Source organism: Melanerpes formicivorus, unplaced genomic scaffold (genome assembly GCF_026170545.1).
Source record: "Melanerpes formicivorus ecotype bairdi unplaced genomic scaffold, bMelFor1.0.p_v2 SCAF_61, whole genome shotgun sequence".
NCBI classification, from domain to species: Eukaryota; Metazoa; Chordata; class Aves; order Piciformes; family Picidae; genus Melanerpes; species Melanerpes formicivorus.
The window spans coordinates 1,985,493-2,010,972 of NW_027142413.1; the positions used below are offsets into that span (position 1 = coordinate 1,985,493).

General features: G+C 36.9%; 1 protein-coding gene across 1 annotated transcript in view; it reads left to right on the forward strand.

Moving 5' to 3' along the window:
• The window catches only part of DNAH5 (dynein axonemal heavy chain 5), a 125,431-nt gene that overhangs the window by 36,497 nt on the left and 63,454 nt on the right, over positions 1-25,480 (forward strand). The window contains 22 exon segments of the mRNA XM_068161997.1: positions 648-838; positions 920-1,019; positions 2,826-2,962; positions 5,048-5,249; positions 6,545-6,780; positions 8,123-8,341; positions 9,067-9,129; positions 10,025-10,263; positions 11,126-11,366; positions 11,815-12,014; positions 12,703-12,856; positions 13,494-13,657; positions 14,284-14,440; positions 15,413-15,625; positions 16,450-16,674; positions 18,586-18,758; positions 19,011-19,189; positions 20,742-20,929; positions 22,207-22,401; positions 23,020-23,154; positions 23,911-24,018; positions 25,221-25,374. Coding sequence (XP_068018098.1) covers positions 648-838; positions 920-1,019; positions 2,826-2,962; positions 5,048-5,249; positions 6,545-6,780; positions 8,123-8,341; positions 9,067-9,129; positions 10,025-10,263; positions 11,126-11,366; positions 11,815-12,014; positions 12,703-12,856; positions 13,494-13,657; positions 14,284-14,440; positions 15,413-15,625; positions 16,450-16,674; positions 18,586-18,758; positions 19,011-19,189; positions 20,742-20,929; positions 22,207-22,401; positions 23,020-23,154; positions 23,911-24,018; positions 25,221-25,374 — 3,873 coding nt within the window.

The window sequence follows — 25,480 nt, forward strand, 5'->3', positions numbered from 1 at the left end:
TCTATTCTATTCTATTCTATTCTATTCTATTCTATTCTATTCTATTCTATTCTATCCTATCCTATTCTATCCTATTCTAGAAAACAAAATGAGACATCACAAACCAAAATCAACCAGCCAGCCACAAAGCAAAACAAAAAAGAAAACCACAACAAAACCCCCAAATAAACCAACCACCAAAACAGGTGTTTTTCTCTTGTGAATAGCCTTCAAATCTTTCTATGCAGTACGATGGAACACTCTATTGAAGTGTTTTCATGTTACATGCTTTTTAGAAACAGAAAGGCATTTATATTTGGTCTCTATGTCATATAAGGCATAGAATATAATGAGGTGCTAAGAAGGTTTTGTGACCAGTTTAATATACTGACTGGGAGTCCAAATCAGATAACAAGATTTTCTGCTAAATATTTTAGATGAACAGACCAAGTTGAAGGGGAGTTTCATGGAAATAACATGGCACATAATTTTCCTTAGTGCTGCTGTAGACTTTGCCAATACATCTTGTAAATTCCTCAGGAATATTTTTTCCCTTAGGAAAATTACACTGAATACTCAGTATATATGCTGTTTTATGTCATTACAATGCTTAGTTTGATGTCTTGAGAAAAATGTGAGCAATATTTTTTTCTTTGACTTTCATTTAGAAAATCACAATACTTCTAAGCAGGAAAAAAATAGTCACCCTGTATTCAGGACTAGCATTGCCCTATCTGTTCCTCACATCGTCATGGTACCCTCTTTGGATGAGGTACAACAGACACTTAATAAAGCTGTAGATACTATTGTGAAAGTAACGAAAGGAGTTGGACAGTGGAGCAAGGAGAGAATATCACAGGTTTGTGCCTCTAACAACCCTACTTCAATCTAATGTTTCAAACTCCTGCAAATAAAAAATGAAATTTTATTTCTTCCCCAGAAGAAAATACTAGACAGAAAAGCATCTGTGCTGTGGTGTGAGGGCAGAGACAGCGATTCTGATGACGGAATGAAAGAGATTGTAAAGAACAACATCCATGGTAATGATAATTTCTGACATCATCCAATTTGAGTATTAGACAAATGTGATTTGTACAGAAAGTGTTAGAGAATATTAAATAAAAAATACATCAAAAGTGTAGAATGAAGACTTCACAGAGTTTTAGACTACTTCAGAGAAGAAGTAGGAAATTAATTAATAATAATAATAATAATAATAATAATAATAATAATAATAATAACAATAACAATAATAATAATGCCAGAGCACCTCCTTGTGATTAGAAACTAGACTTGCCTGAAGATAGTTGTCTTTGTGTGGATTTGAGTAAGAGGATTTTTTTGTGCCTCTCAGAGTGGTACTGCTTTTGGTTGTACCTGCAGCATTTGGAAACTCTTTGGGTACCATCTTGGGCAGCATAGTAGAAAATGTGGCTGAGCTCACTATCACCATACGAAACATCATTCGTGATTTGCCAGTGTGGTTTGTAACTTGGCGTGTTCAAACGACAACTTAAAACATGTGCTGAAATTCCTTAAAGTTGAACTTAAAGTCTGGTATTGAACAGAAATGTCTCCATAAATGGCAGTATTGGTGGAAAGAGCATTGTGCAGAGGACTGAAAAGACTAAAATTTCTAAAATGATTTACCTTCATCAGTTTTGTGCTCACATATGGAAGTTATTGAAAGCATTAATTTTAAAATGAAAATTTAAGGTGGTATAGTTGTTTGCTGGGGTTTTGTGTCAGAAGAAGGGCAACAAAGGTGGTGAAGGATCTCAAGACGTCTTATGAGGAGCAACTAAAGGAACTGGGTTTGTTTAGTCTGAAGAAAAGGAGGCTGAAGGGGGAACTTTCTACAATTGCTTCAAAGGATGTTATAGAGAGGTGGAGGTTGGTCTGTTCAACCATGTAACAAGTGATAGAACAAGATGAATGACCTCAAGTTGTGCCAGGAGAAGTTTAGGTTGGATATTGGAAAGAATTTCATTACTGAAAGGGTTGTCAGGCATAGTAATGGCTTGCCCTGGGAAGCGGTGGAGTCTCCATCCCTGGGGGTATTCAAGAATCTCATAGATGTAGTGCTTAGGGCTTAGGCTAATGATTTGGGTCAGTGATCTTGAAGGTCTGTGATTCTTGTTGGAAATGGTTTAGAATCGAGCCAAATTAATTGTTCCTCCTTGTACTTCAGGTACTTCCAAGATATATTGAGTCTTTCTAGGTTAGCTCCTTCTTATGTATCTAACAAGTGGGAAGCCAATGCTTTGACTGGTTAAGTAATAACATTATTTCAAAACTAAGACTTTCTCTTGCCTGAGATGTAATAATAAATGGTGTAATTTCAATCTTGTGTGCGTTTTCTACTAATGTACTTTCCCTTTATTTTTCTTTCCTATTGAGGACTGGTTATAATAACCTTCTCAGACTTAATATTAATTGTACTTTTAATTGTCAGTCTTCCCCACATTACTTTATAAAATAAAAAATATTTATGTACTTGTTCAGTGCTGACATACCAGTAAATTACCTGGGTGAACTGTACAGGATAAACCTTGGAGAGGGATAAGAGAAAGGGAATGATTATGTTTGAAAGATTGGAGTGGAACTTGTTCCAAATTTGACAGAGTACATAGATAAAGTAGATTTCCTAAAATAGAGAAGTTTATGAATTTGTGTGTGTTATACTGTCCTCCTAGACTTCTGCTTGCCTTTCTGGTTAATAAGAACACACATTTAAAGTGCATGCATGTTGAAAAATAGGAGAGTAGTATTTGTCTGTAGGAATTTGCTTGTCCTAAACAATGTCTGTCCCAAACCGGCTTTTTTGTTTGTATCTACCTTTATAGGTAGTGTATCAGACACGGCTTCACTCAGTTTCTCTGATTCGATGCAAAGCCAGAACTACTTCAAGAGTGTTTCAGAGAACAAAGAAATTATTAAATTAGTATCTTTACTGAGCACTACTATTAAGTCTACAAAAAAGGTAAGACAATCAAGATGTTCATTTGATATCACTATCCAAGGAATTAACATTAAGATGTGTAACTTACTATCCTTAGGCCATAAGGGTAGGTATTTAAAACTGACTAAACATATGAATGGAAAAATACAGGATGGTAGATAGGAATGATGTAGCTGCGAGTTTCCAAATGTACTTTGAAAGTATAGTGTGAGTGAAGTGTACTCTGCTCAAATGTTTAAGAGGTTTTGAATATTACATAAAGTAAAACTTAAGTCAGACTAAACTCCATATCTTTATTTGGTGAAACATCATAAAAAAGCTGAAGGTATAGTTAAGTGATGTGTATGCCATATATAATTTGCAGTAATTGTTCCAATGTGTTAAATACAATTTTGTTCACATAAACATTCTAATAAAGTTAGCATCATGATTTCTTGCTCATTAGGAAGTTTATGGCAACATGCATAATTTCTTTGCCCTTTTCTTATTCTACACTCTCTGTAACAACCTGTAGGTATCAAACTGATATGTCTTTGGGGAAATCTACATATTTTCCTTCTGAGATCAGTCCAACCTTACAATGGAGCCTTGTCAGGTGGAAATTTTTGGTGCAAAACCATATAACTCAAGTTCTACTAAGGCATAATTAGTACAATGACATACAGGCTTGTGCTGAAGTCTAAGATGCAGATGGCATTGCTGCATAGTTATAGCTGTGTTGGCATTCTGATGCTCAATTTTTTTGTAATTGGAAACTCTTTTCATTTAAGCAGGTTTAAATGCATGCAGGCAGTATGTTTATCATGTCATGATGTGAGTTATCCCCTTTTTGTGGTTTTAAGCCCAGCCACAGCTGAACACCACATGGCCACTTACACAACTGCCCCCTCCCCACAAAAGGATGGGAAGGAGAAATTTGGAGCAGAATGCAAAACCCCTCACATTGGAATAAAGAGAGTTTAATAGAATAATACAATGAATGAAGAACAGGAATAAAAACAGTAAAGAAACTAATGGATAAACCCATGTCATCTGAAACATGACACCTTCACCCACCTACATTCTAAAAGCCCATGCCAGAGAACTGGGAAGAGTGGCTTAAGAGCTGCCCAGTAGAGAAGGACCTGGAGGTACTGATTGACAGCTGGCTAAATATGAGCCAGCAATGTGCTCAAGTGGCAAACAAGGCCAATAGCTTCCTGTCTTGTATCAGGACTAGTGTGGCCAGCAGGTTTAGGAATGTGATTGTCACACTCTACTCAACCCTGGTGAAGCCATACCCTAAGTATGGTGTTCAGTTTTGGGCCCCTCACTGCAAGAAAGACATTGAGGTTATGGAGTGTGTCCAAAGAACAGTCAAGCTGGTGAAGGGCCACAGGTCTTATGAGGAATGGCTGAGCGAACTCAGTTTGTTCAGTCTTCAGAAGAGGAGGCTGAGAGGAGACCTCATTGCCCTCTACAACAACCTCAAATGAGACGGGAGCAAGGTGGAGGTGGGTCTCTTCTCACATGCAGTGAGTGACAGGACAAGAGAAAATGTCTTCAGGTTGTGCCAGGGGAGGTTCAGGGTTGTATATTAGGAAAAAATTTCTTCACAGAAAGGGTTATCAAACATTGGAAATGTTTGATCAGGGAAATGGTAGTCACCATCCACTGAGGTATTTAAAAGATGTATGGATGTAGCACTTAGGGACATGGCTTAGTGGTAGTGGCTTAGCAGTAGTGGTGGGATTCTGAGGACAAGACGAGTGGTTGGACTTGATGATCTCGAAGGTCTCTTTCAACCTCAACAGCTCTGTGGTAATTGTACTGTATCCTAGTCTTAAAGGGGCATTTTACACTTCACTGATTTTTATTGACTGAAGAAATTCCTTAAATGGAAAATAGTGTAACTGACAGACTGAATGTGATTAGCATGCAGTTCCTGGCAAGGTTAATGGAAATCACTTTAACATGAGTTTACCAGCACCCTACAGTTTAGTGAGGTGCCACAACTTGCTCTGTATGGAGTTTGTAATGTATTCTAACCAGCAAATGCTGAGAAATTATAAGTATGCTATATGTATAATGCTGAAAATCTTTCTTTGAACTTCTAATGTGTTTCAGGAAGTTCTCACAGCTTTGGAGAGTTTTAGTTGTTACCACCATATATGGCAGAGGGACAAGGAGGAAACTATTGATAAATTAATGATGGGAAACCCATTACTGTCTGAATTTGAATCTGAAATTCTGTATTTCCAAGACCTGGAGCTGAAGATCAGTTCTGAGCCTGAATACATCTGCGTGGGAGCTATTGCATTGTACACTGGTAGAATTCAGCTTTCCACTTCTCTCTAGAGACATATACTTTCTGAGTCCTACAGGAAGGATTGATGGTGCTTAGTTTTGGATGGATGAACCAGGTTATAGATGGAAAAGAGAAAGAGAGAGAATGGCTGTTTCCTGTTCTAGCTGTAAATGCATACAAACAAAACACTAATGCAAGGGTATTTGTGAGGCTCAGGATTTTTTTCTCCCACATGAATACTTCTGCCCACTTATGACATGGATGGTAGATGTTTACCTATCCTATTGTCAGACCTCAAATATTCACTTTTTTGTAGCTGAGGTTCCACATCGTCCAAGTTTTGCATAAGCATTTTACACCAGTGTAACAGAAAGGATTGTTGGAAACTATGATGGGCTGTAAGAAATGCATACAGATGATTTTGCAGTGGATGCCAAATCTGAGGAAGAAGGATGTTTGCTTCATTAGTAAAGAGCCATCAACCAAATATCTGTATTCATATCGTAAGGCAAAGAGTAAGAGAAGCAAGCTGGCTGTTGAAACTCAGTGGAGGTGAGGTAATTCTGGTGTGTAATATATTGAAAAGGCTGCCAGGTTACAGAGCTAAGCGTGGGAAGACACACTGTAAAAAGGAATACACACAAATGAAATTTGCATAGGGAATGAAGAGGTAACATGTTTGAAATGACGTCCAGCTAAAATTTCAAGCAGTGCTTGTGTTGATATCGATTCTTGACCTTTCTTTTGAGAACTGTGGGGAAGAAATTTTATTTTAATGTCAAAACTTTAGAGAAATGAACTGGATTGTGCAAAATTGGGCAGCAACTTGGCAAGTCTTCAATAGTCTATCTAAATGTTTGTCACTTGGTTCCAATGATGCTACAGCTAAAACTTATAAAAATGAAATGGTTGGTGAACCATTTTGTTTTGTTAAAATTAAGATCAGACTCTTACTTCCCCCAGTGGTTTTTTTTGTTTGTTTTTGGTTTTTTCTTAAGATTTGAGACTCATATGAGAGTATTAACCAGTTTGTTAGTGATGTGTAGGACAGAAATGTGTGTAATGATATACAAATAAGAAAACAAGTGTGGAGGTCAACCTCATTTTGCGGGAGGAAAGACAATATATTTTGAGAAAATGAGGAGGAATACAATCCAGAATTGCAAGCAATCCCATAAACCACTCAAAGTTGTCAATGTGATTTTTATCTTCTCTGTACCTGGAGTGAAGAGAACACATATTGAACAAAGATTAAAAATATGTCTCAAAAAATATGTACAATATCTAAATATCTATTAATTGTTCAATGTTTTTAGCTGATCTGAAGCTAGCATTGAAAGCAGAAACCAAAGCTTGGATGACTTTGCTGGGCTGTCATTGTAATAAGAAGTACAGAAAAGAGATGGAAGCAATTTTCACTTTTATAGAGGAAACTGGCAAGAAGTTAAATCGCTGCATCAAGGACCTGGATGATATAAGGGTAGCCATGTCAGCTTTAAAAGAGATCAGAGAACTACAGATCTCCATAGACTCTCAAATTGGGCCCATTGAGGTACTTAACAAACATGTTGCAATATATGGGTATTTATGGGTATTGTTTCAGCAGAGCAATTATTTTCCAGGTTAAAGCTTAACAGTGAGCTTTGAAAAGGTACAACTAGATATGTGTTAAATGGTGAGTAGCAGACTTACTGTGCTCTTGTAACCATTTTCTGTATGGAACTCTGATTTGGACAAATGTAAATTTGTTGAGGTGAAAGGTGGTGTAGTGAATAGTGCAAAAATTATTTAGCCAAAAGGAAGATGAGATATTTGACACAAGAATGCTTGTGGTACTTCTTCGATCTGTATAACAAAAGCATTGGCTTTCCTCTCTTTTTAGCTTAGCCTGCAGAAGGGGAGAAAGCTAATGTTAACCCAATTATTTGAGAATGTATGAGAGTGATTGCTTCATCAGCTATGTCATGGGTTGAAATAAGCATAAACAATTGGCTTCCTTCAAGAAGTTCGTTTACTAGAGTACATTTATTGAACATCTGACAATGTAGGGCCTTTTGGTCAAATGGCAGAATTAAAAACAGGTAGTAACTATGTCTCTGCAGTCCTGACCAAAGTGTGGATATACTTTGTCAAAATGTACCAGTGGTTGGACATTTGGTCGGGGATTTTTTTTTTCTAAGACATATTCATGGTTCCTGATGGCCCTAGTTTTATTGTTAGGGTTGTGTCCCTAATTGTTTTTAGTCAAAGCAACTTAACGAAGAATTCTCACTGACCAAATACTGACAATTCTAATATTTTATTTTGGAGATGGAAAACCTGTGTTGGCTGTCAGACAAATGTCTTACACTTGTGTTTTTCTGTGTTTTCTCTGAGCTGAGGTAAATTATGGACTGTAGTATGTACTTGTTTATGCAAATAATGGAAATGAATCACAGAATCACAGAATTTTAGGGGTTGGAAGAGACCCCCTGCCAGAGGAGGCTCACATAGAGCAGATCACAGAGTTTTGTGAAAACTTGAAGTAGGGCTTAAAGGTCTTTAGAGCATTGAAGCTTTACTTACTCGAAAGCCTTTACTTAGATGTTTTCTCATGGCTTGCCTCCTGTAATATTCACCTTGGGTCAAAGCAGATACTTGAAGAGATAGATCAGAAAGATGATCTCATTAAATGAAACAAAACCCCTGTAGACTTAAGGAGGATTTTAACTGGAAATAGTTTTTTAGAGAGGTAGATGGCACTAGGGGAAATAATTTATCAGAAAGCAGAATGCTGTGTGAAAGGTAAGGAGTTTAGGATCTAGTTCTCATTTTGATGTTTCTTCTAGTTTGGTATTTGTTTGCCTGACTTTGGTAATTGCTATATTGTGCATTTTGATCCAAACTTCTAACAGGAATCCTATGCTATGTTAAACAAGTATGATCTACTTGTGGCCAAGGAAGAGACAGAGAAGGTAGACACTTTGCACTACTCTTGGGAAAAGCTGCTTGTCCGTGCAAATGAAGTGCAGAATGAGCTCACTGCTTTGCAGCCAAATTTCAGAGAAGAGCTTATTATCACTGTGAAGACTTTTACAGAAGAGTGCGCACAGTTCTATGCAGATTATGATCAGGCAAGTGTTTGTGGTATGTTGTATTAGTGGAGTTTTTGAGTAGTGGGAGCAGTTGTCTAATTAATGAGATATACCTCCAGTGTCTGAAGAATATGCTTGTTCTTGTTAATGTTGTATTTGAATTTCAGTACTGGGCAGAGTTTATTTAATTTTTGTATGTGATTAAAGTCTGTAATGCTATGTAATCAGCTCTTAAAGATTAAGATGCAGGACTTTTAGGTTTTATGATAAACAGCTAGTTAGCATGAGCAAATGTGAAGATTTGGATTAGCTAGAAATTATGTTAGAATGTAAGAAATATTTTCTAATGTTGGATATAAATACAAATAACTTAATCTCTTATATTCTTCCTTAATAGAATATAAATGAGTCAAGATGAACCAACTTTAAATTATCCTCTAAGTAATTCTGATTTGTATTTGCAAAAGGAGATATAGCTGTGTTGCTCTTACACGATTATGAAAAATTCTTTGTAAAGAAGAGAAATAATGCCCAAATAATGTTATTACTATCATTTAAAATAACTATTTAACTAAATAAAACATGTTTGTTTTTGTTGGTAACTCTGATCGGTTGATTCAGTTATCTGACTTAGGGATGAAATCCTGAAATGGCAAAAATCTCTGAGTTTAATATTTACAAAATGTTGATTAGAAATGTGTGGCTATTTTCAGCCTCAGAGTTCACTATTTCATGTAAAATATTTTTCCTTTTTTTTTTTGTAGAATGGGCCAATGGTGATTGGTTTAGAGCCACAAGAAGCCAGTGGCAGACTTATTATATTTCAGGTACTGTTAATTCTAAGACATTGCTTAATAGTTGTTGGAAGTAAACTAACACCTGGAGGCTCTGAGCATGAGTAAGAGTGGCTGAACCCATTTTCAGGACACATAGAGTGTACTTATTGGGCAGATTCTGTTTTAAGTTAGTGAAAGCTGTTTGTATTTTTTTTTCTATGTCTTTGTGAGAATGCTGGTTGACATTATTATTATCTTTTGAATAGTATCTAAGATACTAATTATTAGTATCTAATAATTACAAGAATCAAGTGTCTTAATGAGAGATGACTCTCAAGTTTTTTGTATTTGGATATAGGCTGTTTTTGTGTTATAATTGTGTCTTTTTCTCAGAAATATGTTTCTGTCCAATCTCCTTCCCATCTTGAAATGTTTCTTTGTAATGTGACTAATTTCTGTTCCTGTAGTGATGACTTCTAATGGTTTTCCTTTTCCCATAGTGCTATTCATTTGCTTTCCTGCTAAGTTCTCTCAGTTATGCTGCAAATGATAATTTAGTTTTGTTTTTCTTTGCTGCTTATACGAAATGAATTCTTATTTCAACCCTTCAACAAAAGGATTGCACAGCACTCTTGGAGTGGTAGAAGTTGCTGCATCCACCTTTCTTTGCTTTACGTGTTATGCTCTACCTCTTTCAAGTGCAAACATAGCATTTATCATTCTGGGCCACGTGGAGTAAACGACCTCTGTGTCTAAAGGTGTGCCCCCCCAGCTAATTAAAAGTTACTTTTCTTATGAAAATTGTTGATAAAAATGTTGTCATTGTCAGTTGCTAGTGTCTCGTGTATCTTTCTGGTATTTACTAGATTTTTAATCACTAATGAAGGTCTAAGCAAAATGGCAGCTCTGGAATGTTCATTTTAAGTTTAATCTTTTTCTTTCTTAGAATCGATTTGATAATCTCTTTCGGAAATACATTACTTGTACTGATGGGGAAGATCTTTTTGGTTTGCCTGTTACTCAGTATCCTCAGCTGCTCGAAGTAAAGAAGCAACTGAATCTGTTACAGAAACTCTATAACCTCTACAACAACGTCATTGACGCAGTCAGTGGCTACTATGATGTTCTTTGGTCAGAACTAGACATTGGAAAACTTAATAGCGAACTTATGGAGTTTCAGAACAGGTGAGTGCTGCTCTGGTAAAGATTGCTAAAATACTTTTGTTACTTTAAAAATATGATTTAAATTGTTTAGCACCAATAACCTTGTCTGACCATGTATTTGTTAATTGAAACATGAAAAATGTAAATTTTATTTGAAAAATATATGCATTACCAACTTCATAAAACAAAGGAGCCTCTTTAGACTGATCCCCTAAATGTTGAAGGTTATTGTTTGTTAGGGAGCTTCTTGGTTAGAACAGATCAGACTGGATGAGACTGGATAAGATTGGAATATGCGTTAAAATTGCAGTTTATTTTGTTCAAGAAGGGAAATTTCACGTGTTTCTTGTGATATTACTATTCTTGAGTGACAAATTCAGCCTGGATGTCTAAGGCAAGTTAGTGAATTGACGAATAGCTTTCCTACAATATGGGATATATTGCATGCATATATGCAGAACTTTTAATCAAACCAGGAAGCAAGCAATGTAAAGAATTAAACCTGCATTTTCTGAGGGACAGTTTGTCTTGTTGTTTTTTTTTCTTTCTTTTTCTAGAGCACAGAGCAGTGCCTATCATGAGCCTCACCAAAGGAGGAAATCAAGGGGTTCAATTACTTTTGACAATTGCTTGGGCAAACTGTATTATAATTATGCGTCTTTATTCCTTAAGGGGAACATGTAGGTGCCTGCCCAGCTATTGGTCATTGAAATATACTGGAAACAGGTTTTCCCAACTGCAGAATTGCATACAGAAATGTCAAAATACAAGTAACTTGAATTTGGAAGTTTTGTGATCTGCTGTGAAAACCATGCACTGTTGTCAAATGGGAAACAAAGAATATCTAAAATTGTTTTTAAAAGCTTGCATGATTTCTGTGTAGATGCCGTAAGCTTCCTCGTGGTGTAAAGGAATGGCAGGCCTTTTTTGACCTAAAGAAGACCATTGAGGACTTCAGTGAATGTTGCCCATTGCTTGAGCATATGTCAAATAAAGCAATGATGCCTCGTCACTGGAAGCGGATTACAGATCTCACTGAACACAGCTTTGATGTGGAAAGTGAAACATTCAAACTGAGGAATATAATGGAAGCTCCACTATTAAGATATAAAGAGGAAATAGAGGTATTGTGAAGGAAGAGAAATGGATGCATGAAACAAAACAATCTGCTCAAACAGCACAGAGTTACAGTAGTAAGAAAGAAAGCTATTTCTATTGAGTACAGAAATAAAATACTGCTTCAGCTTTCTGCATAAAATAATGACATCATAGCTGCATAAACTCCTCTTGTCCCAGGAGTTAGTTTTCTGAGGTTGCCTTGCCTTGCAACATGTGAAAAGTAATAAAAAGTATTTGAAAAGTAATCACTGTTATTCTTTTATTCCCCTCAAAGCTGGCCACACCATTATGCACTCTGCAGATCATTAGGGTAGTTTTTATGTCTGTAGATCTTCCCGTTTGATAGATAGTTGCTCATCAGCTTTACTAGGGTTAAAGGAAATAAAAGTTAGATTTGTGTATTGAAGACTTAAACCATTCATGGCTTGTTTTGACATCCCATTTGTTTAAAAGGATATCTGCATAAGTGCTGTGAAGGAAAGAGACATCGAGCAGAAGTTAAAAAGAGTGATAGCTGAATGGGACAACAAAACATTTGTCTTCACAAACTTTAAAACGCGTGGGGAGCTTCTTTTAAGAGGTGACAGCATATCAGAAACAATTGCTACCATGGAGGACAGCTTGATGGTTCTTGGCTCTCTCATGAGTAACAGGTAACAGGAAAGTGCAGGGGGAGGACGAGATAAAAAAAATCAACAATAAGTTTTACTTGATTGAAGACATTTGTCTTTCACAGAAGAGAAGGAAAATAAATGTCTAGGTAAAAAGTAAGAGCTTGCTTGTCTTTGAACTATTCATGGCCTAGTTCTTAATGTCTGCATCCCTCCCTGCTTGTGGCAGGCACACTAGGCATTACAGGCACAGCTAGTCTGCCCTCTGTGATGTCATTGCCTCACGTGAAAGGTGCTGAAAATTGCAGGTAAAACGAGCTTCTATTAGTTTCAGGTACCAAAGCCTGCAATGATATAAGGAATATACAACCTTATCATCAAACAGGTGTTCAAAAGCAAGAACTCAGTTGATAAGGATGTCTGTGAATCTTGTAGCTTTCAAGATGTTGCATAGTTCCTTTTTAAAACCATTAACCTTGGCATGAAATTGAATTCTTGCTCCTATTCAGCTTCTGTTGGATCAGACCTATGCTATTCACCATATTTACAAAGCAGCAAGTTGGAGATGATTTTATTTGTAGCACTAACTAGCTGAGTTAAGTATAGGTTTACATAGTTTCACTTGGCAAAGGCAAAACCAGCAAAATTACTCATCCTTAAGTAGTGTTCTGGCTTTCAAAAGACACGTTTCCTTCTTGAAATAAAGCAAGTGTCTCCTTTTTAATTTTAGGTACAACACACCCTTCAAGACACAGATTCAGAAATGGGTACACAGTCTTTCCAACACAATAGATATCATTGAGAACTGGATGACCGTGCAGAATCTGTGGATTTATTTAGAAGCTGTTTTTGTTGGCGGTGACATCGCAAAGCAGCTTCCAAAGGTTTTCAAATATGACTTTTTGCAGTTTGGTTTTCTACATTTTAAGGAAAAAAGCTTTAATATGATGTCATAATTGAGGTAGTAAGAGAAGCATTTTTTTGTTCTTAACAAAACTAGTCTTGCTAAGAAGTTAGATAGTGCCAACACAAGTATTGTGTTAGAAAGAAACATGACTTATGTGAGCTAGTTGATCTTTTTATTTATGGATTGTAAATTTTTAACCAGTATGTGTTTAAGTGTTGTGCTTAGTAGCAGCCTAGCCTACTTAAACTTATGTTAGTAGTATGTACCACAGCCTCATAGGACCTAGGAGTCCTTGCCTTAAACTTTCTGTATAGCTTCTCAAATTAAAAATTAACTTTAGTTTTTAGAGAAAAATCTTCAAATATGAGACATGCAATTCAAGCATTGTGAGTTTTCTTTCTTCTTCTCTAAGAACGTTTGACAGAGCAAGTAGCAGGCTTGCAAATCAAATATAAGGTGTATTGTGTAAGCAGAGAGATTTATGTTTTCCTACAGCAATTAGACATGGAATTACTGGTGAGATTACTGGGTGCCAGTTCTGTGAGCAAGTGCCTTTTCTCTCTTCTGCCTTCCCTCATGACTTCCTTTTCACATTAATCATGATGTTTCAACAGGAAGCAAAGCGTTTCTCTAACATTGATAAATCCTGGGTGAGGATCATGATCCGAGCTCATGAAGCATCTAATATTGTTCAGTGCTGCATTGGAGATGAAGTCATGGGACAGTTACTACCACACTTACTAGAACAACTTGAAATCTGTCAGAAATCACTCACGGGGTAAGGTTACTACTAGTCTTGGGAAGATGATTTTGAATTGTGCAATGAGGGAAAGAGTAATGGCTTGAATACTGTCCCATAGACTTTGCACAGGTCATGTTCTACTATGAATTCAGTTGAACTGAGCAAACAAGTTAGCAGGATGATATAATGCCTCGAAAGAAATTGCTAGCAGCTTGCTGATAAGTATTTGATATGTGACTAAGCTGACAGTCATTTTCTCTATCTGCTGAAATCAGCCTATTTTCTATCCAGAAGGCACACTGTATTTATGTTGTGCTCAGACCCTTCACCTAACCCTAATCTGGGAGAAATTCAGCATGAGACACCTAAATAGCAAGTAACAGACAATGTAAAAATATTTTTGTTTAGTTTCTTTTTAGTGGTGATTATAGTTTAGCAAACAATAAAAGCTTTTCATTAAATGTTTTCTGATGCTAAAGGAGTAGCTTTAAAACAGGTGCTTAACATGATGATATGACGGATAATAATTGTTTTCATTGTTACTGCTGAAAATGGCAATAATGTGTTATGTGGAATGCCATCTGTAAAGAAGAAATAAGATATAAATGAATATAGTTTAATTGCTATCTCTCCACACCTCCCTCATTTAAAACAAAATGCAGGTACCTGGAGAAAAAACGCCTCCTATTTCCACGATTCTTTTTTGTGTCAGATCCTGCCCTCTTAGAGATTCTTGGCCAGGCATCAGATTCTCACAATATAAAGGCACACCTGCTGAATGTCTTTGACAACATTAAAACTGTAAAGTTCCATGAAAGGGTATGTACTGCCCAACACCTCTATGTTACCTTCTTTCAAATTAACAATGTGTGATACTTGTTAAATAAGAAAGCTACCTGGGTGCATAGAGCATTCAACTGTATTACCAAGCTCATCAACGATTTGATGCTGTGTGGGCTTTCTTCATTTGGGCTTTAGTATCATACTCTAATAGGAGAACTCTGAATAGAATAGCAAAACAAAACAAAATTTTGCACCAGTACTTAAGTTATATAAAAAAACCCACTATGTGTTCTATGACTTCATACAGGCTAGCATCCTCTCAGATGAGCGTCTGATTTGTTATAAGGATATTTTTATCTTTAGATTGTTTGTGGGTTGAACTTTTACATTAACATTTTGATGGTAAGAAAAAGTGTATCTGAGCTCACACCTGTTTCTTGAGTTATCCTTACTATTGCTTCAATCATACTGTTTGAAGAAAAAATTGTCTCGTACCCTTTACAAGAAGAGGTAGCAAGAGTTGCTTTGTGTTTTTCCTTGTGTTTGTAAACATTTTCTAAGAAATTCTCTGCCTCCCCATGCATTTGAAACTTGTGTGAGTGACCACGTTCCTTAACTTTTTGTTTCCATTATTTTCTGATTGTAAGGCTGTAAATTTTGTTAGGGTGTTGACCAACCAGTGATGGGGGAAGATTTCCTTTACTGTGACTGGGAAGTGAATGTGGTTATTAAAAGTTTGGTGGAATTCAGGAATTGTCAGAGTATTAGGGTTTGTCTCCTTGTTCAGGTGGCATTGTTTTGTTTAAAGCCTTTCTGCAGGCCATTTTTTAAAATTTAATTGATTAAATTTAGATTTAATTGGGGGTTTTATATTTCACTTAACAAGGTGCTTTAAGGTATTAATTACTTGAATAAGTTTATTGGAGTGATGACAGGAAAATCAAACTGTTACGCTAAAAGTAACAATAAGCCTATAAAAACAAAGTGTTCTTGCTGTGTTTTTATTAGATATATGATTGTATACTGTCAATTACTTCACGAGAAGGTGAGACTATAAATCTGAGTAGACCTGTAATGGCTGAAGGTAATGTGGAAGTTTGGCTGAATTCTCTGCTGAAGGAATCGCAGCTGTCACTGCATTGTATTATTCGCCAGGCAGCTGCACACATCCAGGAAACTGGTTTCCAGCTGGTTGAATTTCTTTCTACTTACCCAGCCCAGGTAATATCTTCAAATCACAGAAGAATTGTTCACAGCTAAGTAACACATTCAATATTATTATTTTTTTTATTCTTACTATTAAGGTTGGGTTTTTTTGTACAGTCAAATTCCAGCCAGTATTATAAATGCAAATTTGACTTTTAAATTTATCTTAGTCACCTCAGTCTTTTAAGTTATATTTTACATATCTAAGACCAAAAGAAGAAAACCTACCTGGAAGCTACTGTTCAAAACTAATGCTGCAAGCATTAAACTAATGCAAAAGAGTTAACACCATTTCTTTGCATGCTTAATACTTGTCTACTGAAGTAGTAAAATTGCATGTTTGTTTCTATATATGGGAAAAGACTAAGAATTTGGGGCTGAGTCTAGTGCTGAGGGGAAACTATTTTCTAAGTAGAGGTTTCTTTACTTGTGATCAAGAGTACTGTTGGAGAGGGAATAAAGAGTTCATGAATTATTGATAAAATATTTTAAGTTGAAGCATTAATTAGTCACTGATTTGGTATTAGTCATGTATATGTATTATATACATTTTTGTATTATATACATTTTTTATACATGCTCTAAATTATATTGAACAGCTGTATAGGCAGTGCATTGTGAGCAGTATCTACAAGGCTGAAGTGTGGATTCCACTATGTTTATGAATGGAGTTGGGATACAGAAAACATACATCAGTCGAACAAAATCGATATAGGTGCATGAAAAATAATGTTATACATTTATTTATACATTTATATACATTATATGTATCTGTGAATGTACATTTTAAACAAAACAGAAAAGACTATTACGAAGCACATACTTTTGTATTTCCTAAGGTTGGGTTGTTGGGGATTCAAATGATTTGGACAAGAGACTCAGAAGAAGCTTTGACTAATGCCAGATATGACAAAAAAATTATGCGAAAGACGAACCAGTTTTTCCTGGATCTCCTAAACGTGCTGATAGATATGACAACAAAAGATCTTACCTCAGTTGAGCGAGTTAAATATGAGGCATTAATCACTATTCATGTGCATCAGAGGGACATTTTTGATGGTCTGGTAAGTACTGAAAATGTACAATGAACTATGAGGTGATTTTCACGTAAAACAATGTGAAAGGACATGAAGAAAATGTTACTATACCTAGAAACTATTGCCTTTTAAGATAAACAATTGATTTTGGGACGCTGGTGATTAGATCACTTGGAGTGTTATAAAAATGCTGATATTGCTTCAATCCATGTGCTAATTTCCCCTCAAGTGCCCCCAAATGGTAGCAGAATTTTATAATGCTTTGTGTTGGCCCATTTAAGTTAGGTGCCTCGATTGCATGATCAGTTAGGGCCTTCTTTTCCGTCATACATTGCGTTGCAAATATTTGTCCTTTTCTCTGGACTACATTGCATGTTTCAAGAAGTAAATAGAAAGATTATAGAACTATAGTTCAGGAAAAAGTTGGTTGATGCTGCTGTCTCCTCAGTTCTAGTTTCAATAACATATCTAATTATTACTTAGGAATATATTTATTCACTTCACACCTTCTCATGCTGCCACATGATACTAAAATTAGGAAAATGAAAGCATTTACTGCCTAAATCTGACTGGATCTGACTTTGAAGTTAAACTGAGAAATGAATTGCTGAGTTTTGATCCAGTGCTGATAGGCAGGCACCTATCTTGTCACTGCAGTTGTTTCTAGTTATAATAATTTAAAGCATAATTTTAGATACAACCTCCAGGGTATCTTTTTAAATCCTGTTTTAATATTAAATTGGCCAACTTTGAATTACTCCCAGGTCTACTAATTTCTGAACTAATATTTGCACCATGACACTGTCTTGAAATATCTTTTTTGTTTCTTTGTTTATTTTCACACAATTCTCATGATTTTTTAAAAAAATTAAGTATCACATTATGTGCTTCCTACACATATGTCAAAATAAATGGTAGAGATGAGTAATGCCCAGGTGACCAAGAAGGCAAATGGCATCCTAGCTTGTATTAGAAACACAGTGGCCAGCAGGAACAGGTTGGTGATTGTCCCCCTGTACTTATCACTGGTGAGGGCACACTTTGAGTATTGTGTTCAGTTCTGGGCTCCTCACTACAAGAAGGACTTTGAGGTGTCATGGGTCTGTGGTGACAGGCTGGACTCGATGATCCTTGAGGTCTCTTCCAACCTTGGCTATACTGTGCTACTGTGATACTGTGCTGGAATATGTCCAGAGAAGGGCTTAGAGCCCATGTTGTACGAGTATCGGCTGAAGGACCTGGGATTGTTCAGTCTGGAGAAGAGAGCTTATTGCCATTTACAACTACCTGAAGAAAGGTTAGAGCAAGGAGGGTTCCAGCTTCTTCTCCTTGGTGGCAAGTGACAGGACTAGATGGAAACTGATACTAGCTGCACCGTGGGAGGTTTAGACTGGATATTAGGAAATACTTCTGCACTGAAAGGGTTATCAAACATTGGAATGGTCTGCCCTGGGCAATGGTGGAGTCACCATACCTGGGTGTTAAAGCAACATGTAAACCTGGTGTTTAAGGACATGGTTTAGTGTTGTCTCTACAGTGATGGGTGGATGTTGGGCTAGATGATCTTGAAGGTCTCTTCTAACCAAGTATATTCAGTGATTCTGTGAAAAGAAAATGGCAGTTTTAATGTTAACTGAATGTAATGACTTTTGTGTGAGGCTTATGGACTCTTAATTTGTATTTAGAATTTTGAAACACTGGTCTAAAGTTCCTTTGCTGCTTTAGGGGTTTCAGAGATAGTGATAACACAACAGTGATTTTTGTGTTACAAAAAATCAAGGTAGGATCTCCACTATTGTTATGTTACTGGCTGTTTTTTATCCCGTTTAGTGGCAGTGCTTCCTTTGCAGTACTACTTGGATGAGATAATATGAATGCAAAAGTAAATATTAACCATGAGTAACAGTCTTTTTCCCCCTCTTTTATTTTTTTTTTCAGTGTTGCATGCATATCAAGAGCCCTACAGAGTTTGAGTGGCTGAAACAATGTCGATTTTATTTTAATGAAGACTCTGATAAAATGATGATTAAGATCACTGATGTGGGTTTCACTTACCAGAATGAATTTTTGGGCTGTACTGACAGGCTTGTAATAACACCTCTTACAGACAGGTGAAAAAAAACAACAAACCACCATTTATTCCATTATTCTTTGTTGCCAAACCTAGGCTTTTACCAAGAGCAATTTAGTCATTCCAACTGGGTGCAAAACAGGTCTCTGCAGTTTATCCTTCATGATCTTATGAAAGTCAATGATTTTACATGGAATACATTAATATTTTTGTTTCTGTGACTTACAATATTAGCTGTACAGAAAACTGTGGACAGCAGCCCATTAAGTGATGAAAACCTGTTATCTTTTAGGTGTTACATCACTTTGGCTCAAGCTTTAGGCATGAACCTGGGGGGAGCACCTGTGGGACCTGCAGGAACTGGAAAAACTGAAACTGTCAAAGACATGGGACGGTGCCTTGGAAAATATGTAGTGGTCTTCAACTGTTCAGACCAGATGGATTTTCGAGGACTTGGGAGGATTTTCAAAGGTAAGATGTGGACCATTGGCTAAAAACGTCAGCTGTATCTTGGGGTGTAATAGGCACAGTATAACTTCAAAAGAAGTGACTGTCCCACTACACTCAGTGCTGGAGTGGCCTCACCTCAAATACTGAGTGCAGTTCAGAGGTCAGCAGTCTAAGAAACATGTAAAAATATTTCATGAGTCCAAAGAAGAGAAACAAAGATAATGAAAGAAATGAAGGGCTGAGTATACTAGGTCTGTTCAGATGAGAGAAAAGGAGACTGAGGGGTGTCCTCATTGCCACAGCTCATCACTGAATGATCATGCCAATGAGGTGCAACTTTTTCATGAGAAAGAGCGGAGAGGGATGATAGGACATGAGGCAATAGCTTCAATCTGTGTCAGGTGAAGTTCAGATTTGACATTAGAAAAATATTCTTCACTGAAGGAGTAGTCAAGCACTGGAACAAACTCCCCAAGAAAGCTGTCAGGGCCCTAAGCCTTGCTTGGACAACACTTAGATGTGTAGTTTAACTTTGAGGTAGCCCGTTGTGGAGTCAGGAGCTGGAGTTGATGATCATCAAAAGTCATTTACAGTTCAGGATATTCTGTGATTATGTAATTCTATGGAGTGTGCAAAAATTATAAATGCTAAGGGAACATCTTTATTAAGCAAAGTCAACACATAATCAACAGGTGGTTTTCAGTATTTTAATCAAAGTAATTAATACCTTGCTATGAATATAAAATACAACACTGTCACCAAGAAATAAAAATCTAATAAAAAATCTAATACAGTTTATGAAAGGACACAAAAAGGCACTTAAAATATCCAGGAGGATTGCCAGTGCAAAAAGAAAAAGCTGTGAAATTTATTGCTGGACTGGTGGAATATGTTTGATTCTGATTTCAGGATTTTGTCTTCTTCAAATGTTGAAGGTCTTATCAGTTGAGTAGTCCTATGTATTTTAAAAACAATTGACAGCTCACTGAAGTCAGATGGAGATAACGTGTTTGGTGGGTATTTTTTTGCACCTGAAACTGATTCTTGTCAGTCATGGCAGCTGCCAAATTAGAGATCAACTGGAGATCCCTGACTTTCACATTTTGCAAGTGACTCTGTTGATGACTTTTTTTTTTGGTTTTATTTTCCCATAAATATCTGAGGGGAAAATGCAGTTCTGGCACAGTCTGACCTAACTTGTTTCTGGGTGAAAGCAAGTTTATTGGTCATTTTAATTGGCACAGTAAGCTATTGACAATCCATCATATTTTCATAGTCTTATTGCAGGGATGTTTTTTTTTGGGGGGGATAGGGAGGAACAGGGATACATTCAAGTTACTGAGAGAAGGATCAGAAATCAAAATTTGTAGTATCGCAGTCCAGCTGGAGGACTTTCAGCACTTCATGAATTCTTGCTTGAAAAAGAAAAGCTCTTCTCCTTATGCCTTTCCCAATCCCTAAATATTAACATGTTTTTCCTGAGGTAGATTAACCTAATTTTTGTCCTATGAATTGAACCAAAAAGAGGTTAACAATATTATGGCCAGAGGCTTAGTTGCTTTTCTCTTTGAAGGTCTTGCTCAGTCTGGCTCCTGGGGTTGCTTTGATGAATTCAATCGTATTGATTTACCAGTACTATCAGTAGCTGCACAGCAAATTGCGATTGTGTTGACTTGTAAGAAGGAGCATAAGAAGCGCTTTGTTTTTACTGATGGAGATAATGTGGAAATGAATCCAGAATTTGGCATCTTCCTTACTATGGTAGGTATTCACTAGATTTCTAATACGCTGCTGTTGATTGTACAATTGCTTCTAAACTGGTATATTAAATGCACTTACTCTTACTCAGCTCATGGAACTCACTGACAGTTTGAGAACACAGAGCATTATTACAAAGACAGTTTACAGGGGTTTGTCATGGGTTGAGTTGAATCTGCTGCTGCTATTCAATCTGATGCTGCTGTCATGATAGTTGCAAAATCAAAGTGCTGGCTAGAGCAAAGTATTATGGTCTTGAAGTTCAGATTGTAACACGAGGGGCTACCTATTCTGGTGGTGTAGTGATCTGAAACACACTAATATCCCCCACTATCAGAGATCATGAATTTACGACACTTCATGACTGCAGGGTGTTACCATCCTGGACAGGAGATTCTTAGTTGCTGACTCTCTTTCCAGGTCTCAAACATATGGACATGTCTTTGCATGGTTTTGGGATCTGAATGGTGTTTTTCCTTTCCCTTTCTTTCTGTTTCATTCTGTGTAAATCAACTAAGAAAACTCTCTCTGCCTTTTTTTCTTCCCTGTTTTATCTCTTGGTAAGAGGAGAGGGAGGAGGCAGGAGGGGGAAGTGTGGCAAGTTTTTTTACTCTCACACTAAAACCACATCAGGTGTCTGGTTTTGGTTTCTGGGTTTGGGGGTGCTGGTTTCCTTTGTTGAGGTTGGCATGGGACAGGATGGGTGGGGGGTTTAAGTCACCGGCTTTCTGCTTCTGCATTTCACTGTGCTTTTTCTGCAAATAGACTAAGGTGCATTGTATTATCTCATTTTTCTCATTAAAGCTCTTTAACTCAACTCCTTATCTAACCCTTTTTTTTTTTTTTTTTTTGGTGTTGGAGCAAAGTAGGCTGTTAACCCATTACAGGTTTGTTTCAATAACATCAAGTGCATGCAATTAACAGCCTGCACTGTAACTACAAGTTGTTATTTCAGTGTCAGATTACTTCTGCTTGCTACATTCTGCTTCCCAAAGAATGTTTTTTGCTACAAGTACAGAAAAATGGCCTTCGAGATAGGGGTAGAAGTATCTGGTAAAACCGAGGTGTATAAGACAAGTACAGATTTGAAGTGTTTATGTGGAACATTTCTCATACCTCTTGGATGTAAGGCAGGCTAAAATGCTGTAGAGATATGGTGGTAAATCTGCATATCAATTCGTTTTTACATGTGATTTAAAGCCAAAAAGCTACATCACACATTTCTGATTCTTCAGTATGTGCAAGGTGCAGACATCTTCAAAACCTTTCCTTCTCTCCAGAATCCAGGATATGCTGGACGACAAGAACTTCCTGAAAACTTGAAGATCAACTTCCGTTCAGTGGCTATGATGGTTCCTGATCGTCAAATTATAATTCGTGTCAAACTGGCTAGTTGTGGTTTCATTGCTAATGTTGTACTGGCAAGGAAGTTCTTCACACTGTACAAGCTGTGTGAAGAACAACTGTCAAAGCAGGTGATTATTTTTAGATGAGGAAAAATTATCTCAAGGAAAAAATATGAATGGTGTCACAAATTATTAGTATCTTCATGAAGAAAATAGTTCATGTCCACTAAGCTAAATGACACTTGCAATTTAGTAGTGCAGCCCCGGAGGATAAGGGCAAATTATTTACAAATAATCTGTGCAAGAACAAGACCCTTATTCAAAACACTGCTTTAGTGAATGGTGGTAATTGAGACAAATAAAGAACTTACGTATTAGCTGGATTTTTGGTCTGTGCTGCCTAAGCTTGTTTAGATGTTTTTCAAATAAAATCAACTTCTAATGTCCTCAGAGAATTAATAATAATAGTTAGTTTATTTCTTAATAGTGTTTGGGAGACTTATATTGGTTCAAAGACTTGAGATTACATTTCCTTTTCTGTCACCCCTTACAGTTTAGTAGGTGATAGCAGAGGTGGAGAACCAAGCCTTCCACTGTCACACAGCCAAAGATTAGTTGTGGATGTTAGGAGGCATTTGTGCTATATGTACTACTTCTCATAGAAATCTGTATCTTAAGTGGCAAATAAGAATGGTTTCATCCCTGTTAACTCAGGGAAAATTTCCCCCCAATTTGCTTTTCTTCCAGGTGCATTATGATTTTGGCTTGCGGAATATACTGTCAGTGCTGCGTACGTTAGGAGCAGCGAAAAGAGCAAATCCCACAGATACGGAATCTGCCATTGTCATGCGTGTGCTGAGAGACATGAACCTGTCTAAACTAGTAAGTTCTGAGGGCCTGGTAAATTAAGTAAACTGCACTTTGCATCTGTGTGAATTTTTGAAATACAATTTAAATCTACTGAGATGATCACTGGAACATTGGATGTGGCCTTTACACTGAAGCTGTCATGGAAATGTCCCATTACCTTGCGCAGTCCCAGGATAGAGTTAGTTTTCTTCATAGTACCTTGTATGGGGCTGGGGAGGGTGTGAGCTGTGGGTGCTGTGTGCTGCTCGGCTGCCTACCTTGATTAAACCACAATTGTTTAGAAATTATTGTTTTGCATATTTCCCCTGCTCCCTACAGAAATAAGGGACCACATAGAAGTCTATGTCATAATGTCTTTAGAACCTTTGACCTAAAGTATTTAGTCACTCTGTTATTCATAGTATTGAGTACTGTCTCATCTGAAATAGCTAAAACCTCTTCTCTTGCTGTGATACTTAATCTCCTTTGTTGTGTTTTTTCACACCTTAGACAAATAATTTACTATTTGAATAAATGTAATTGATATAATCTACTTTAATGAATCCAATCTGTATGTCAGTGGCTTATCTTCAGTAACTTGATTATTTGAAGCATCATATTCTACTGTGGCCTGCTAAAGTGTTTAGCATCTAGATGGCTCCTATTGGTGATTCCTTATGTTTTCCAGTATTTATTCAGCTACACAAGTGTTACAGATTGTTTTTTAAGACACTATAATAAATAAAATGTTTTAATCTGTGGGGTTTTTCTCCCCCTGATTTTCACTAGATTGATGAAGATGAGCCCTTATTCCTGAGTCTAATTGAAGATCTGTTTCCAAATATCCAGCTTGATAAAGTAGGGTATCCTGAACTGGAAGCTGCCATTGAGAAACAGGTAAACTTTCTCTTGATCTGTGCTGCTTTGGCATAGCTTGAGTGATGGAACATCTAAGGAAAGTATTTGTGTTTAAGCTACCCAGTTGGTAATAATATGTTTCACTATTTACAGTAAGCTTTTCTATATTTTTTTACCATTGACATATTATTAACCTTAGCAAGTGGTAGTGCTAGTTCCATGATTCTAACTATGTGACAGTAACTGCAAAGCTGACGTTTGTCTTATCAGTAAAAAGTTAGTCCTCTTTTTACTTGATATTATTGTCTGGGAATTTTTGTAGGACATAATTTAAACCCAGAAATTATACTTGAATTGAAATGTAATTGTTATTCTGTGAGTTTTTTACATACATAATGTATTAACTGTTTAGATTGTCTCCTTTCACTCAGGGTACCATGAGTGAGGTGAATTGTCATGGTCCCCTGAAAGAGGCTATCCCTGCATGGCAGGGCTGCAGAGCAGTAGAGTCACAACAGTGCCTCAGAGGAGCAGTGCAAAACAATTTCTTATTTTTTCCTAACAATGATAAATGGTGCAGATAAAGGTGGTTTTGTGCAGGCATTCTTTTCTTGCCACCTAATTTAAGGCACAACTAGGTTATGTCTATCAAGGCAAGGAAAAGTGACTATCAAGATGAAAAGATAGGAGGAGTGAGAGAATAAGATAGAAAGTAAAATATCACCACCCTTGGATCTAGCGACACCTCACAGGATCAGTCCAGATCTGAAGTGGGTGCACACCAGAGCAAGAAAATTACTGTCCCTTTATACCCTTAGGACATGGATGGCATCCCCAGTTTACACAGGAAGTGTAGAGAGGCAATGGTGATTTGCATGAGCTCCTTTCAGTGTAGTGTCCACTACAGGCCTTTCCTTGGTGCAGTTAATGTATTTGCTAAATGCTGCAACTCAGGGGAAAGACTACGTTCCCACCTGCAAAGTGCTTATCTTTTCCTAATGTTAACTTAATTGCAAGGAGCAGGGCTCAACTTGAACCAGAAAGAAGGAAGTCAGGGCCATTTTCAACACACAAGGTTTGAGACAAGAGTTGGACTTTCACATATATACACGTGTTTTTTATATACACAAAGCCTTTACAAAGAATGTAGTCTCCTGCTGAAGGTTTGGGTTTTTTACAGTATCAAAGTATCTTGTGCCTGAAACCAGTATTAATTTGTTTTTCTGTCACTATCTATATAGGTGGAGGAAGCTGGACTTGTTTGTCATCCTCCTTGGAAACTGAAAGTTATCCAACTTTTTGAAACTCAGAGAGTAAGGCATGGATTGATGACACTAGGGCCTAGTGGTTCAGGAAAAACTGTTTGCATCCACACTTTAATGAAAGCCATGACAGGTATATGAATATTTACATTGCAAGCTGCAATTAAAGTGTTACATTGTAAACTTTAAACCATGTCGTTTCTTCACAGAAAGCCTGAATTGCTTCACTGAAAGAATAT